General features: G+C 41.2%; 1 protein-coding gene across 1 annotated transcript in view; it reads left to right on the top strand.

The window, feature by feature from the left end:
- Positions 1 to 1,307: 1,307 nt before the first annotated feature.
- COCH (cochlin) overlaps positions 1,308 to 14,756 on the top strand; it is a 92,407-nt gene continuing 78,958 nt past the window's right edge. Inside the window, exons 1-3 of the mRNA XM_082242946.1 lie at positions 1,308 to 1,437; positions 3,648 to 3,701; positions 13,774 to 13,818. Coding sequence (XP_082099072.1) covers positions 3,668 to 3,701; positions 13,774 to 13,818 — 79 coding nt within the window. The 5' untranslated portion in view covers positions 1,308 to 1,437; positions 3,648 to 3,667. The remainder of the gene's footprint in view (positions 1,438 to 3,647; positions 3,702 to 13,773; positions 13,819 to 14,756) is intronic.

Genomic DNA, 14,756 nt, shown 5'->3' with positions numbered 1-14,756 from the left:
ATAACAGTATTAGTATGATGGAGCCAAACATACCACCATGACCCCTTCCAGCCAGGGGATAGAGACACCCATCAACAGGTGGAGCATCCCAAAGAGTTTTACACTATTACTGTTATTTAAGGGAGTTTAGACTCAGCAGACTTTTATCTCTGATGAAGAGGGGTACCTTTGAAATGCGTCAACATCTGCTACACATCATTGGACATTATCTGTATCTGATAAGGGCCACAGGTTGTGGCTTTGATCAAAGTTCCTTCTATTTCATGTTATGAGGCTAACACTCATTAAAGTTTGTGGGTATATGGTGTATTACTTTTATTTCAATAAATGGTGCCATAAATAATGCACTAGGCTGGTGAGCATTTTTTTATTGATTTTTGCATAATGTTTTCTTATTTGTTTAAACTATTAAAGCTGAAGTTTAATATTTTTTTAATACAGCACCAAGCACATTAGTTATGTGTAATAGTATAGAACCAATTACCTGACACAGCTGTTTCTGATAAAAAATCATCCCTGCTGTATCACCTCAGAGCTGCCAAATACTGGCATGTGAGAGTTAACAGCATTCGCAGCTACTGAGAAAAGTTGCACCGCACGCTTATTCTTTTCTACCCTTTCCGCCATTCACAGAACTCCTACTATTATTGCCCCACAATGCAACGAATTTCGTGAATGGAGGCGTGCCTCAGGTTACCTCAGGTGCTGACCACCTCTTTGCATATAATATATATATTTTATATTATTTATATATATATATATATATATATATATATATATATTATAACATATATATTTGTGTGGCATGTCTAGTGCATAGGATAACAGTAGATATGAAATACGATATATATATAGGTGTAGAATAGTTATGATAAAGCTAGGTGTGTTATCCTAGACAAAACTAAGGTAATTAGCCTCTGGTATAAATGGGTATAGGTAACCTAATATTTAAGGTGTTGTTAATAGGAATACAATGTATGCCCGGTATTAGTCTTATCTATCAAAAATAATATTGAGTACACCCTGCTCTGATATGAAATTACATCTTAATCATGCTTTTATTTTGCTTCTTTGAAATATTGCAGTAATATCCAGATATTACTATTTCTGTATGATTATGTAGATGTATGCAACTCACTCTGCTTGAATTGTAAATTAAGGATTTCTAAGTTATAACAGCCAGGTTTCAGGCCAGATCACACTTTGGGATGAAGCTTCATAAATGATTTTAGGGGGATGCTCTGCACCTTCCTCACCTCCGCCCCATTATAATGCCTCCTCCTTCCCAGCCCTCCTCACTGTGGTCCTGATGTTCTTATAAGTAGCACATTTACAGAACACATACTACACATTATAGAAGAGACAGATCAGAGCTTAGCAGACAGTGTATACTCTATACAGACCCTATACAGACATCAGCTGCAGTGAGCAACACAGGTGAGTGCCTTGCATAAAGCTTGCTTTGGTGCAGAGCTCAGTTAAATAAAGGTAACAGTGGGGACAGGACCCCCTTTGTGTCTGTGCACACTAGATTTAAATCTGTTTTATTTAGGGAATGAAAATCTGTATATCATTGGTTTAATTAGTCATGGTAATGTTTGGCATTTTTATCCTGTCCTATTTTTATTTATTTATTGCGTTCTACTTAACAATATGTTAAGTAATTAAGTAATTAACTTAAAAATTTACATTTGTAATATCCAGGAGCTTAGGTGCATGTGTTTCCACTATGAGTTTGTGAGCAAAGGTTTACAATATGAGCTCAGGTCACATGTTTCCAATATTTCCATCCCTAATATTGCCAGGTGTACTGTAGGTGTATAGTTGCTGGGTATATGAAAGTGTCAACCAAGAAGTCTTAGAAGGAATGAACCGGAAAATAGAAAACACGTGATAATAAATGCTGATAATGGAACATATTATATTTTTGCTAGAATTTACAATGCATGTTAGTGTATCTTGTAAGACTACAAAATGTAATCTGTGATATTAGTGGTTTTATATGCTAATACCTGGTATATAGATTTATATAGAGAGTGCATAGTTTTAGAGGGTACATTAAATATTTGGAGTGCCGGAAAAGTCACTATAAGCATGATAACGTTATTTATATGACAATATTAGATAGAATGCATTGTGATGCAGCTTATTTTGTAGCTCTATTGTATTGTGTTGGGGCTTACCTAGTTGCATGCATAGACTATCTCTGACTACCTCAGATGCTGACCAACTCTTATATATATACTATATATATTTGTGTGGCATGTCTAGTGTATAGGATAACAGTACAATAGCTATGAAATAAGATATAAATATAGGATATAGGTATGGAATAGCTATGATAAAGCCAGGTGTGTTATCCTAGACAAAACTAAGGTAATGAGTCTCTGATATAAATGGGTACAGGTAACATATTATTTAAAGTTTTTTTAATTGGAATACAATGTATGTCCAGTATTAGTCTTATCTAAAATAAATACTGCTAGGTTCATGATATTAGCAGGAATACAGACCCCAGTACTGGTGTAGTATTAGTGGGTACAGATAAGATTATATTAGGTGAGTGACTAGATAGAAATCATTTTGAAAAGGTTTACAAATCAATCCAATTAAGAAAAAAAAAACAACTAGAAAAGTCATATTGCTAATTCTATTTATAAATGGAATTCATTTCTGAGTTACATTTTTATCTCTGAGCTGCAGTGATGTAATGTTTGGATTTTACTTTTTGCTTCTATTCATGGCTGAAACTTTTTCCTTTTTTTTTTTTTTTTTTTAAAAAAGTAACTGCATGAGTCAGATTTCTTATACTATATGCAAGATTAAATAAACATTTTAAAAAGTCGGTATGTCAAATTCTGCACATAATATATCGAAATATGAACTGGTTTTCGTAAAAACTATAGATAGATAGATAGATAGATAGATAGATAGATAGATAGATAGATAGATAGATAGATAGATAGATAGATAGATAGATAGATAGATACTTTTTTAAGCTCTAGAGATAAGAAACATGTTGATTCTTCATTTAGCTAAATTTGTGGATATAAAGTGAACTGTATTTTTGATATTACCTAAAGCTCCTACTCTGTTATACAAGAAGATGCTGAATAATAACAACTGCACAGTACTATCACAATTTCAATACAATTATCAGTGGCTTTTAACATCTGCACAAAAACTACATAACGATTTGTACTGCATTTTCATAAGTATATGCAGGGTGAATTTTCCTAATATTTCTCTGTATTCTAGATGTATCACATGTGTGTGTGTGTGTGTATATATATATATATATATATATATATATATATATATATATATATATATATATATATATGCCTATTTATTACATGAATGTAGAAAAGCTCTAAATAAAAGTGAAAATCCACAGAGAAAATATTCCTGCAGTTGGTCTTATTTCTAATTATACTGCCAATAATGTTCTATTTAAACAAATAATACACAGTATAGTTCTACTAACTGGATTGGAGTTCCACTGGATTTATATCAAATTATTATTTTATCATACAGGTATTTGTGAATTTTCACTCTTTTACATTTCTTTTCATTACTTTATTACATTTCATTTTACTTTGTAGAAAAATATTAACCTTATATTGTATACTCCTGTGTCCCTGCAGGTTTTATCTACTGTTATACAATGCTTTCACTCCAGACTATGTTTGTGATTTTAGGTAAGTAAATTTCAGATATATAATAAACATTGATTAAGTATAGGTAAAGTTAAGAAATTCTGTTTTATTCATGATCATATTATTTTTGCTACTAATCACTTGTAATGTTAAAAGTCATCTAAAATGCAAAGTTCACTATTTAAGTTTGTCCCCCTCCACCTTGCTGAACCTCTGATATAAAGCCTAAAAAATTACCTGTAAGGGGAAAAGGGTTAGCTAGTATGCAAATTGTCCTCCAATCTACTCAGCAGCTCCTAGGCAAGAGTGAGGTCCTCCACTCTTTGATGAAAATTGGTGAATGTAAAGAACTAGAAATCTCTCTGAGAAGGCACTCCCAAGTTTCTTCTCCTGAGATTGAAAGTACTTAGCATTCCCCAGGATCGTGTTAGAGGATGATGACATCACCCCTTGCAACATGGAAACTGAAAGAAAAAAGTGAATACAATACTTTTTTAGCCTAGTAATTCAGTAAGAGGAGGGCAGTTGACATCAAGCCATCAACAGGGGACCTTGGGCTACAGGCACTTTGTGGTATTTAAATCTTAAAGCTTGCATCCATCCACAAATGTATTTTGGTTTTGGAAGCGATTGGGAAAAGTTCAAATTTCTGTTTGGTATTTATTAATACCTGTGAACCCCCTGGAGAGTGATTGTCTATTGAACAGGAGGGCCCACAGTAGAATAAAAACATCATCAAACATTCTAACTTTTTGCCACTCTACTAAATATGTGATTTTATTTTGTCCTCATTGAAAAAAAATTTCATGAAAAATGTAAAAATCCAATATATATTTTAACCATTTCCTACTCTCTCCAAAACTAAACAAAACAGTTTTTGCAGGAGATGGACTTTAGAGCCAGTGTTTTACATTTGTATTTTTTGCTGTTAAACATTGTTGAACAAAAAAATTCCAAAATCCTGAATAACTGAATTTCGATCTATTAATATTGCTTGCATGGAAGAGACTTAATTGAAAAAATGAAAATAAAAATCTCAAATGCCAAATAGATAAATGTGTGGTGTTTAGATCTTCTTGAACTGGGCCAGCAAACAGCAACAATTTCTGTCCACTGTACATAGAGTATGATCAATCTGAATGGGAGTGCAAGTAGTAAAGCTTCTTAAAAGTTTTGTAATTTGTGCCTGAAAATAATACAGGAAAGTACACCCCGTGTTATTTATTTATTATAAGTCAGTTAGGAAGAAGAAACTAGGGGAAAATTTGACAGCTATGACCTGAGATAAACAAAACAATGCTACCTTTACAGTCCGCACAAAGACCAAAACGCTTAGGCTGCATTCACACGTCAGCGTATTGATCGCGGGCAGAATCTCAGCGATTCCGCCCGCGATCCGGAAATACAAGAGCATCTTTGGAGCGTAATGCGTCCCGCGATTTTTTTTTGCGCGATGTTACCGCGATTCGGCAGGCGGAAATCGCGGCAACATCGCACAGAGTTTGGGGTGCTATTGCAAATCACGGGCAACGCACAGGCGTCCCGCGATTTGCCATGATTTCCGGATCATGGGCGGAATCGCGGCGATTCTGCCCGCGATCAATACGCTGACATGTGAATGCAGCCTGAGGTAAGCATGTGTATTGTCACACTAAACCAGGGAAAATAAAAAAAATAGAAGAAGAAAGGACATAAATGCTTCACTGGGTGGTCACATGAAGAAAATTGAAGCAAATCTTCGAAGAATGTTGTCTTCTCCTCTCCCAAACTGCCACTGATTTTTACTATCATATTTAGGATAGCAGACCAATAGGCAACTAAGCAGAACCACTTCATGTTCAGGTAAAAGACTGAGGAGGATTAGTATGGTTGAATAGATTCTTACAAACCTCAAAAAACAAAATATTGGTCATCATCACAAGTGTCTTGATAAAAACAAGACTCAACATTATCACCATGGATAGACGAACCCCATGAAGACATTTAAGAACAGTAGTATATAACAAGTAAGAAGGTGGTGCTCTCAAGCAAGTTCCAGTTTTAGGATTTGTAAGAACGAATTACGTATTGAATATTGTGAATGTTACAGTACAGTGAACACAAGAAGCAACACCCTCATCAATGCTCATGAGAGGGAATCTAAAACATTCAGTTAAAGGAAGAGTATGGTCTATATTTCTGCCCAATATACAAAGAAAAACAAATACTTCCCATATTAGGAACTTCCCATGAATGTTTTAATTGCTGATGAGAAACTTATTTGCCCTGAATACATTTTAAACTGAGGGCAATGTGCTAAAATTGTGATAATCTTTTTATTTCTTTCAATGCTTACAGCTCTGGATATTGTTAAAACAGTATATAACCAAAAACTGTCTAGATCAGATGTGTCTGCTCAAAAAGCTGTACATGCTGCACCGAGGTTGCCAAACCAAGCTTCATAATACATTTCCTTTCTCACACCAAGGACTTGAATAATAAGGTCTTTCAAGAGAAATTGATTTGCATAAGTAAACACTGTCTATTTTCTCCTTAAGAATAGCACTTTTCAGAAGATAAAGATCACACTGCTGTGTAGATGAGTAGCAAATGATAATCTTGAGAAAAAAACTATATTTATTATTACATCTGTGACTGACCGCCATTCAGCAAACATCTGGAAATGAAGAATGTTTCCTTTTGGAATTATCCCGCAGGAAGGCGTTTTGCTTTATTGGGATACCTAACAATTATGTAGCTTCTTGTGGAAAAAAAAGGATGCCCCTAAAAAGGAAAAATATACAATAGTCAAACACTATAGAATATGTATATAATAAAGAGGATGTTTCCTGTGCTTAATGGCTCCGCACATTTGGTGGCCACAAAAAAATAGGTTTTAGTAGACATTGATATGTAACCAGATGAAGTGTACATTACATAATATTAAAATAAATGGGCAATTTTTTTCCATATAAAACAAAGGGAACATTTGAACAGCAATAGAAAGCTGACATAAAGTATATATAGTTGTGGAAAAAATGCAATACTTTAGAAATCTTCTGCATTTCTTAATAAAGTCAGAATAACCAATAAATACAGTATTTTTAAACAATAACACATAATTAATTACATTAATATAATGGTTAAAAAAACTGTATTGAACCTTGGGGGTGCTGGGATTTAGGTACTCAAGTAAATGAATTAGGTGCTCCAGTCAATTTTAGGTTGGATTTGAGCTCCCTTGTCATACAAATAATAACACAACTATGGTCTTTTGCTCTTCACAACAAAAATTCTGTTGAAGCGCAGAATGATTCAATCAAAAGAGATTCAGAAGAACATTCTCTAGAATATTTGTTAAAGCTCATAGGACTGATAAGGGTTGTAAAAATAGGATTTTTGACTTACCGTAAAATCAATTTCTCTGATGTTCATTGATGGACACAGCTCCTTATTTTCTTGACCATTGGGTTATGCTGCCCCCTACAGGAGTAGAACACTAGGCAGGAAAAAGCTTAACTATGCCCTTGGAGCAGTCCCAGGGGGTATACTCCCACTCTCAGCTATAGCCATTTAGTTTTGTTACAAGCAGTGTCACAAGAAAACCAACTCCACAGAGGGGTGGGTGCTGTGTTCGCCAATCGACATCAGAGAAATGGATTTTACATTAAGTCGAAAATCCCCTTTTCTCTTTCGTTCTTGACCGTTGGGATGTCCTAAAGCATTGTCAAACATGAGGGGTGGGAACAGCAAGAAAAAATTCCCAAGGCTAAACTGTAACCAACCAAGTAACATGGAGCTCAACCATAATCAACTGGCGCTCACCTAAAAAACAATACTAGGTCCTCTAAACAGCAGCCTGCAAAACCTTGTGGCCAAAAGAAGCATCCGCAGATTCCAACACATCCACTTCATAAAACTTTGTGAAAGTGTGCACGGACGACCAGGTGGCCGCCTTGCAAACCTGCATCACTGACGCCTTATGACGGAAGGCCCAAGAGGCACTAAGCACCCGAGTAGAGTGCTCCCTAACAGGGAAAGTAGGAACCTGACCCTTAAGTGAATAGGCCTGAATTACTGTCTGCAAAGGGAAAAAAAGCGCTTTGGGTTCAGGCTTATTAGAGATGAATGGTGATGTAGTACACAGTCTGTGACAAATTCATCTGAAAAGTGTGACTCTACACAGCAAGTAAATGGTTAAACACCACAAAGTTTATTGAGCCACAGTGGGACGAGTAAAACCAATATCATTTAAAAATGCAAGGCTATGCCTAACACATCCACTAGATGGAAACGACAAGCAATCAGGCTGTGCTTGTCTATTTGCACAGAAGTAGTGTGGAAGCCAAGGTGAGGTGATAGGAGCTGATGGTGTTCGTGCAGCAGTCCGCTTTGGTGCCCAAAAAATCCGGATGGGAATTCAAATAAGGGCTACTGGAGAAGAGAGGCAGCGATCAGGCACCGTGGATTAAAGCTGACCAAGTGGGGGCAGCTGGTGATGACATCAGTAACCGCTCCCAGGAGCCAGGCTTCAGATCCAGGAAGCGGTCTGGTGGTGGAGGACAGGCCAAAAGCAGAAAGGTCCCGTCACCATGACAACATGTTTCGCGAGTCAGCGCCTTGTCAAGTCAGGTCTTGACGAAACATGTTCTTATTGTAATGGGACCTTTCTGCCTTTAGCTTGCCCTCCACCGCCAGACCGCTTCCTGGATCTGAAGCATGCCTCCTGGGCACGGTCAGCTGTAATCCATGGTGCCTGATCGCCGCCTCTCTTCTCCACCAGCCCTTATTTGAATTTCCATCCGGATTTTTTGGGCACCATTCATCTCTTATAAGCCTGAACCCAAAGCGCTTTTTTTCCCTTTGCTGACTGGTGTTATTCTGCAACCGAGGAGATACATACGAGCCGCTGTGGTTCCCAATAAGGCTTCAAACTCCATCAAGGTTTCTTCTAATTAGGCATCCAATTTCTTTTGTTGTGGATTGAATCACTGTCTGTCTGATCCATCTAGAAACGGTCGCAGCGGAAGCAGCCAATCCTTTTCGAAGTCCATCCGTAAGTAAAAATAGTGAGTCTGACTTCCTAAAAGACTCTGTAACTGCCAGGTACACCCTGATTGCCCGAAGCACATCCAGGAATGCGAGGCAATCTCTTTAGGATGTTTAGGCCTGGGACATAGAAAAGGCAACACAATGTCTTCATGCAAATGGAAATCAGAGACGACCTTCGGAAGGAACGACGGACAGGGACAAAGAACCACATTATTTCTGTGAACCACCAGGTAAGGCAAACGACAAGACAACGCCACCAGCTCAATCACCCTGCCTGCAGAAGTAATAGCCACCAAAAAGGCCACTCTCTGGGATAACGTAAGCAGGGGAATCTCCCGAAGACTTTCGAAAGGAGGTTTCTGAAGAACTGACAGCACCAAATTGAGGTCCCACGGTGGCAATGGAGACCGCACTGGAGGAGCCAAATGTAGAACTCCCTGTATAAAGGTACACACCAAGGAATGTGTGGCCAATGGGCATGAAAGAAAACTGCTAAGGCCAAGACCTGATCTTTGATGGTACTTAAGGCCAGGCGCTGCTCAACCCCCGTTGGAGGAAAGCCAATATCTAATCCACTGAGGTAATCCACTTGCCAATTTTCCACTTCTGGAATGTGTACAGCAGAGAGGGCTGGAACGAATCATTCTGCCTACTATAGAAAATTGGCTACTCCCTGAGCCACCAGGCCACTTCTTGTGCCCCCTTGGTGATTGATATAGGTCACGACCATGTCATTGTCCGATTGAATGTGTACTGGAAACCCCTGAAGTCGAAATGTCCAATAAACCAGACAAAGTCTGATCACTCGGTGTTCCATTACATTGATCAGCAGAACACAATCTGTGCCGAGGACGCCTCCCAACCCGGATAGGCTGGCATCCATGGTGAGCACAATCCAGTACAGGAGGAAAAAGGATATTCTCTGTTGAAGTGCCAGAGAATAAAGCCACCATATCCGGGACCCTCTCGAAAACCCCAGCTCAACAGCATAATATTATCTAGAGATTGAGGATTCTCGTCCCATTTCACCAGGATCTCTTTTTGCAGAGATCTCTTGTGAAACTGTGCAAATGGAACTGCCTCAAAAGGTAGACACCATCAGGCCCAGCCCCATCATGCAAGCCCCGAGGAATGACTGTTTGCTGAATTGCCTCCTGCAATTTCTGGAGTTTTTCCAGCGGAAAAAACACTCTGTCTGAAGCCGAGTCCAGAGTCATACCCAGATAGTCCAGTCTTGTGGATGGAACCAGAGCAGAAATCTGCAGGTTTAGAATCCAACCAAACTGCCTCAGAGTTCGTAGAGTAATATCCAAGTTGTCCATCAGAGCAGTCGGAAACTCCCCTCGCAGAAGAAAATCATCCAAGCACCCCAGCACCGCGATCCCCTACTGTCGCAGCAATGCTAGTACCGGGCCAACACTTCCAGTCAGTGCTTGGTTATTTTCCTTGCTCCTGTGTGTCTGCTGTTGCTTTGCCTGTGTTCCTGATCCTTTCTTCCTCAGGTTGATACTTCTTGATTGCCTGCCAGACCTGACTGCAGCGTTCTCGACTTCACTTCCTCCTCTTCATTAAAGGCCTCCGTGCCACCACAGACCCTACGGGGCCCTGTTCCCACTTCCAGGGATTCATGAGGGTCGTGATTGTAAGGGAGTGCTGTTCCACTGCAACTGGTTTCCCTCTCCACTGCAAGACCCCAGGTGGGTGTGATACTCGCACAAAGCAGTTTAGCGCCTTGAGGTTCAGAATTGGACGTACCTTGTCTTCCTTCCTGGGAACTGTGAACAGGTTTGAGTAAAACCCCTGAAAATGTTCCCGAATTCAGAATCGGGACAATCACCCCTTGAAGTAACAAGTTTTGCACTGCCCCAAAGAGACCCCATAAGCGATCTGGGGACAAGTGTAGGTTGGTAGGGAAGAACCTTTCCGGAGCATAAGACTGAAACTTGATCATGTAACTGGACCAAATTACTTTGTAGGCCCACTTGTCCTGTACCAGGGAGGTCCACAGATTTGGAAACCAGCGAAGACGTCCCCCCGCCCCAGATATGGGTGAGGGTGCCCCTTCATGCAGAGGAAAACTTGTCCACGGGTCTGGAAGAGCCCGCTCGTGGCTTGCCAGACCAGGTCTGCTTGGAACCTCCGTTGGATGCCCTGAAGGACTTAGATCCCTTGTCTTGAGACCCTGAGGGACGAAAAGGCCTCTTATGAGCCGACAAGAATGACTCCTCGTCTACGACGGGGCTCCTTGCCCTTGGAAGCTTGCGGAAGAAGAGTACTCTTCCCACCTGTGAGGCCCTTAATGATCTCATCCAAGGAAGCTCCAAATAGGCGATCCCCCTCAAATAGAAGATCAGATAAGAACATCTTAGAAGTCTGGTCCGCAGACCAGTATTTCAGCCAGATAATACGCCGAAGGACCACTGCTGTGACAGACAGTCTAGAAATCAACAAGGCCGCATCCAAAGAGGCATCACAGACAAACTGTAGCACCTGGACCAACTGATCGGCCAGCTCCACAAAGGCAGGGGCAAGCTATTCCCCCTCCATGTCACGGCGTAAAAGTTTAGCCCACTCGGTCAGAGTTTGCGACACCAGGGCAATAGTGAAAATCGGCCTAAAAGCCGAACCAGCCACAATGAACATATGGCGGGCCAGAGCCTCCGACCTCCTATCAGTTGGATCCTTAAAGGCCAGGGAGTACCGCAGCGCAAAACGCTTAGGGATTGCAAAAGTGCATTTTGGACAACCCCACTGTTTAGTGACAATATTATCATAGTAAGCAGGAAAGGGGAATACTCTCGCCGCCTGGGAGGGCTTGTGAGTGCCAAAAAGGACTTGCGCCTCCGAAGCAGCATCAGCTGCATCCTCCATCTTTAAAGTTTTAAGCACTGACACAATCAACGCATCCACCAGCGCATTTTCTTGTGCAGCTAGAGGAGCAGAGGAATTATCCTCGCTATCTGAACATGCAGGGTGGGTGGACGCAGACCCAGTAGGGTGACACGCGTCCGCGGCGGCCGAATCAAATTCAGGATCTGATAAGACAGATGAAGCAGGTGAAGACGGGGGATGGTTTTTGCTAGCCTATTTTCCCAGGACCAAATCCACCTTGGACACCAAGGGCTCCAGGCCTGCCATCAGTGCAGTCAGGGAATGTTAGGACTCGGATGGCCCGGTAGCCTCTGAAAAGGGATCAGATGGGGAAATGTGCTCCAGGGACTCCATTAGTTTAAAGGGGGAACCCACATAAAAAAAGTGTATAACACTGCTAGGGACACCCCCACCATTCTGGCGGTACCACAAGGCTTAGCGCAGATCGCTACTGCTGCTATAGCAGGGAGAGAGAACCGCACAAAAAGACACCACCACTGATCAGGCACCTACAGAACCCGGCAAACTGCACACCATTCAGCGATCAGGAAGAGAAAGATCCAGGAGTCAGCACTAGGGGATGAGGAGGGACTCCCACCGCCGAATCGCCACCCATACAGCTCTGAAAGCATGGCCGCTGCGATTTTCAATGAGAAACCTCAAGAAAATGGCCACCGAGGCTACAAAAACATGGCCACTGATCAGCAGTACCAAAGGCTACAATAAAATGGCAGCCCGCACGGCACCACACAGCTCCCAGGGGCCCCAGGAGCTCTGACCACAATCCCAGAAGGGAGGGGGGCCCTGGCAGGAGCCCCCACCAGGTACAGCCTCCCCCCAAAGGTTGATCATCTGGTCGCCGGTGGCGTGCTCCCTCCCCACCCCCATCACCAGTTCGACATCCCAGACCGATATTAAATGGGAGGGGAGGGGGGGTGTGGGCAGATGGGGGTAACAGTCCGCAAAGGACCCCGAGAACACAGGGGGGCGTAGCATGGGAAGGAGGGGAACCCCAAGGGTCTGACCATCCCAGGGAGAGACCCAAGTCCACCCCAAAAACCTCCATGGTTAGAGGGGGGACAGCTAATTATCATACCAGGAACAGGGTGGGCACCGCTTCTGACAGACCACCGCTCCATCGGAATAGGGAGGGCTGTTGGCCAGGAGGAACGCTGCGACTGAGGGCAGGTTGTATGTGCACTCGCGAGACATTTAACTCGCAGGCCAGCCCCCATCCAGTGGGGCTATATCGCGGCCGACCTTGGGCAGAGCTGAGGCCTGCGTGCGCACTGGCCAGACTGGGGAGACCCTCTGAATCTAGATTATCTAGTCCATCGCCTTGTCTGGCAGTTGATAGTAGATTCTCACAGGAACAAAATAACAAAGCTAGGAAAAACATTCCATTTAAAAGGAAAAAATTGCCAGGACCAGGGATCCCAGTAATGAACTAGGTCCTTACTTCTGACTAGGTAGATAAAAAACGGAATGCCTATAGCTGAGATGGGGAGTATACCCCCTGGGTATGCCCCATAGGCATAGTCAAGCTTTTTCCTGCCTAGTGTCCTACTCCTGTAGGGGGCAGCATAACCCAACGGTCAAGAAAATAAGGAGCTGTGTTCATCAATGAACGAAAGAGAAATTATTTCTAAAGGACTGGTATTAAAACATTAATATATGGTAAATGTCAAAGACAAATTAGAGGTTGTTAAAGACAAATTAGAGGTTGTTTAATGTAGAGGTCCTAAAGAAAAAACAAGTAATATATGCTTTTGAATGTTCTCACTGGTAATCCAGACACTAATAATTTTAGTAAAGTTCTCTCTTCACAGCTTGATGGTTGTCATCATTTTGATTAGTACCGGTACAACAATTAATAAATGAAATAATGGATACATACAAAACACTAGAAAAGCATGCTGCTATTGCTGCTATACATACAAAACACTAGAAAAGCATGCTGCCGGTACAACAATTAATAAATGAAATAATGGATACATACAAAACACTAGAAAAGCATGCTGCTATTGCTGCTATACATACAAAACACTAGAAAAGCATGCTGCCGGTAAAACAATTAATAAATGAAATAATGGATACATACAAAACACTAGAAAAGCATGCTGCTATTGTAAAATAAAACATTCATATGAAAGATACATTTTTTTATTATCAAGTGTGTTTTTAATTAAGCAAAACTTTCTCCTTTTCCCAGGAATTATTGTGCAATCAGCATCAGGAGATCCTGGGGCTGGAGAATGTGAGTGAGTCAAGTATATTATCCTTGTTTTCCAAAATGTTATTTTAATAGCCTATTATATAATACTGTGTAAATCTCAACCTTAACCAAAACCCTAACTGATACTGTATGTGTATTCTTCTAGTGTACAACACTGTCACATTAAAATCATCCTACCTAATCCTTGATAATCAACAAATAAATGCATTTACAGTATCTCACAAAAGTGAGTACACCCCTCAAATTTTTGCAAATATTTTATTATATCTTTTCATGTGACAACACTGAAGAAATGACACTCTGCTACAATGTAAAGTAGTGAGTGTACAACTTGTATAACAGTGTAAATTTGCTGTCCCCTCAAAATAACTCAACACACAGCCATTAATGTTTAAACTGCTGACAACAAAAGTGAGTACACTCCTAAGTAGAAATGTCCAAACTTGGCCCAAAGTGTCTATATTTTGTGTGGCAACCATTGTTTTCCAGCACTGCCTTAACCCTCTTGGGTATGGAGTTCACCAGAGCTTCACAGGTTGCCACTGGAGTCCACTTCCACTCCTCCATAATGACATCAGGGAGATGGCGGATGTTAGAAACCTTGCACTCCTCCACCCTTCCATTTGAGGATGCCCAACAGATGCTCAATAGGGTTTAGGTTTAGAGACATGACTGGCCAGTCAATCACTTTTACCCTCAGATTCTTTAGCAAGGCAGTGGTCAACTTGGAGGTCTGTTTGGGGTTGTTATCATGTTGGAATACTGCCGTGCAGCCTAGGGTGCGAAGGGAGGGGATCATGCTCTGCTTCAGTATGTCACAGTGCGTGTTGGCATTCATGGTTCCCTCAATGAACTGTAGCTCCCCAGTTCCGGCAGCACTCATGCAGCCCCAGACCGTGACACTCCCATCACCATGCTTGACTGTAGGCAAGACACACTTGTCCTTGTACTCCTCATCA

This window comes from Pelophylax lessonae, assembly GCF_965119305.1.
Source record: "Pelophylax lessonae genome assembly, chromosome: 13".
NCBI classification, from domain to species: Eukaryota; Metazoa; Chordata; class Amphibia; order Anura; family Ranidae; genus Pelophylax; species Pelophylax lessonae.
Note: the sequence above shows the minus strand (reverse complement) of the source record. Positions and strands in the feature narration are given on the sequence as shown.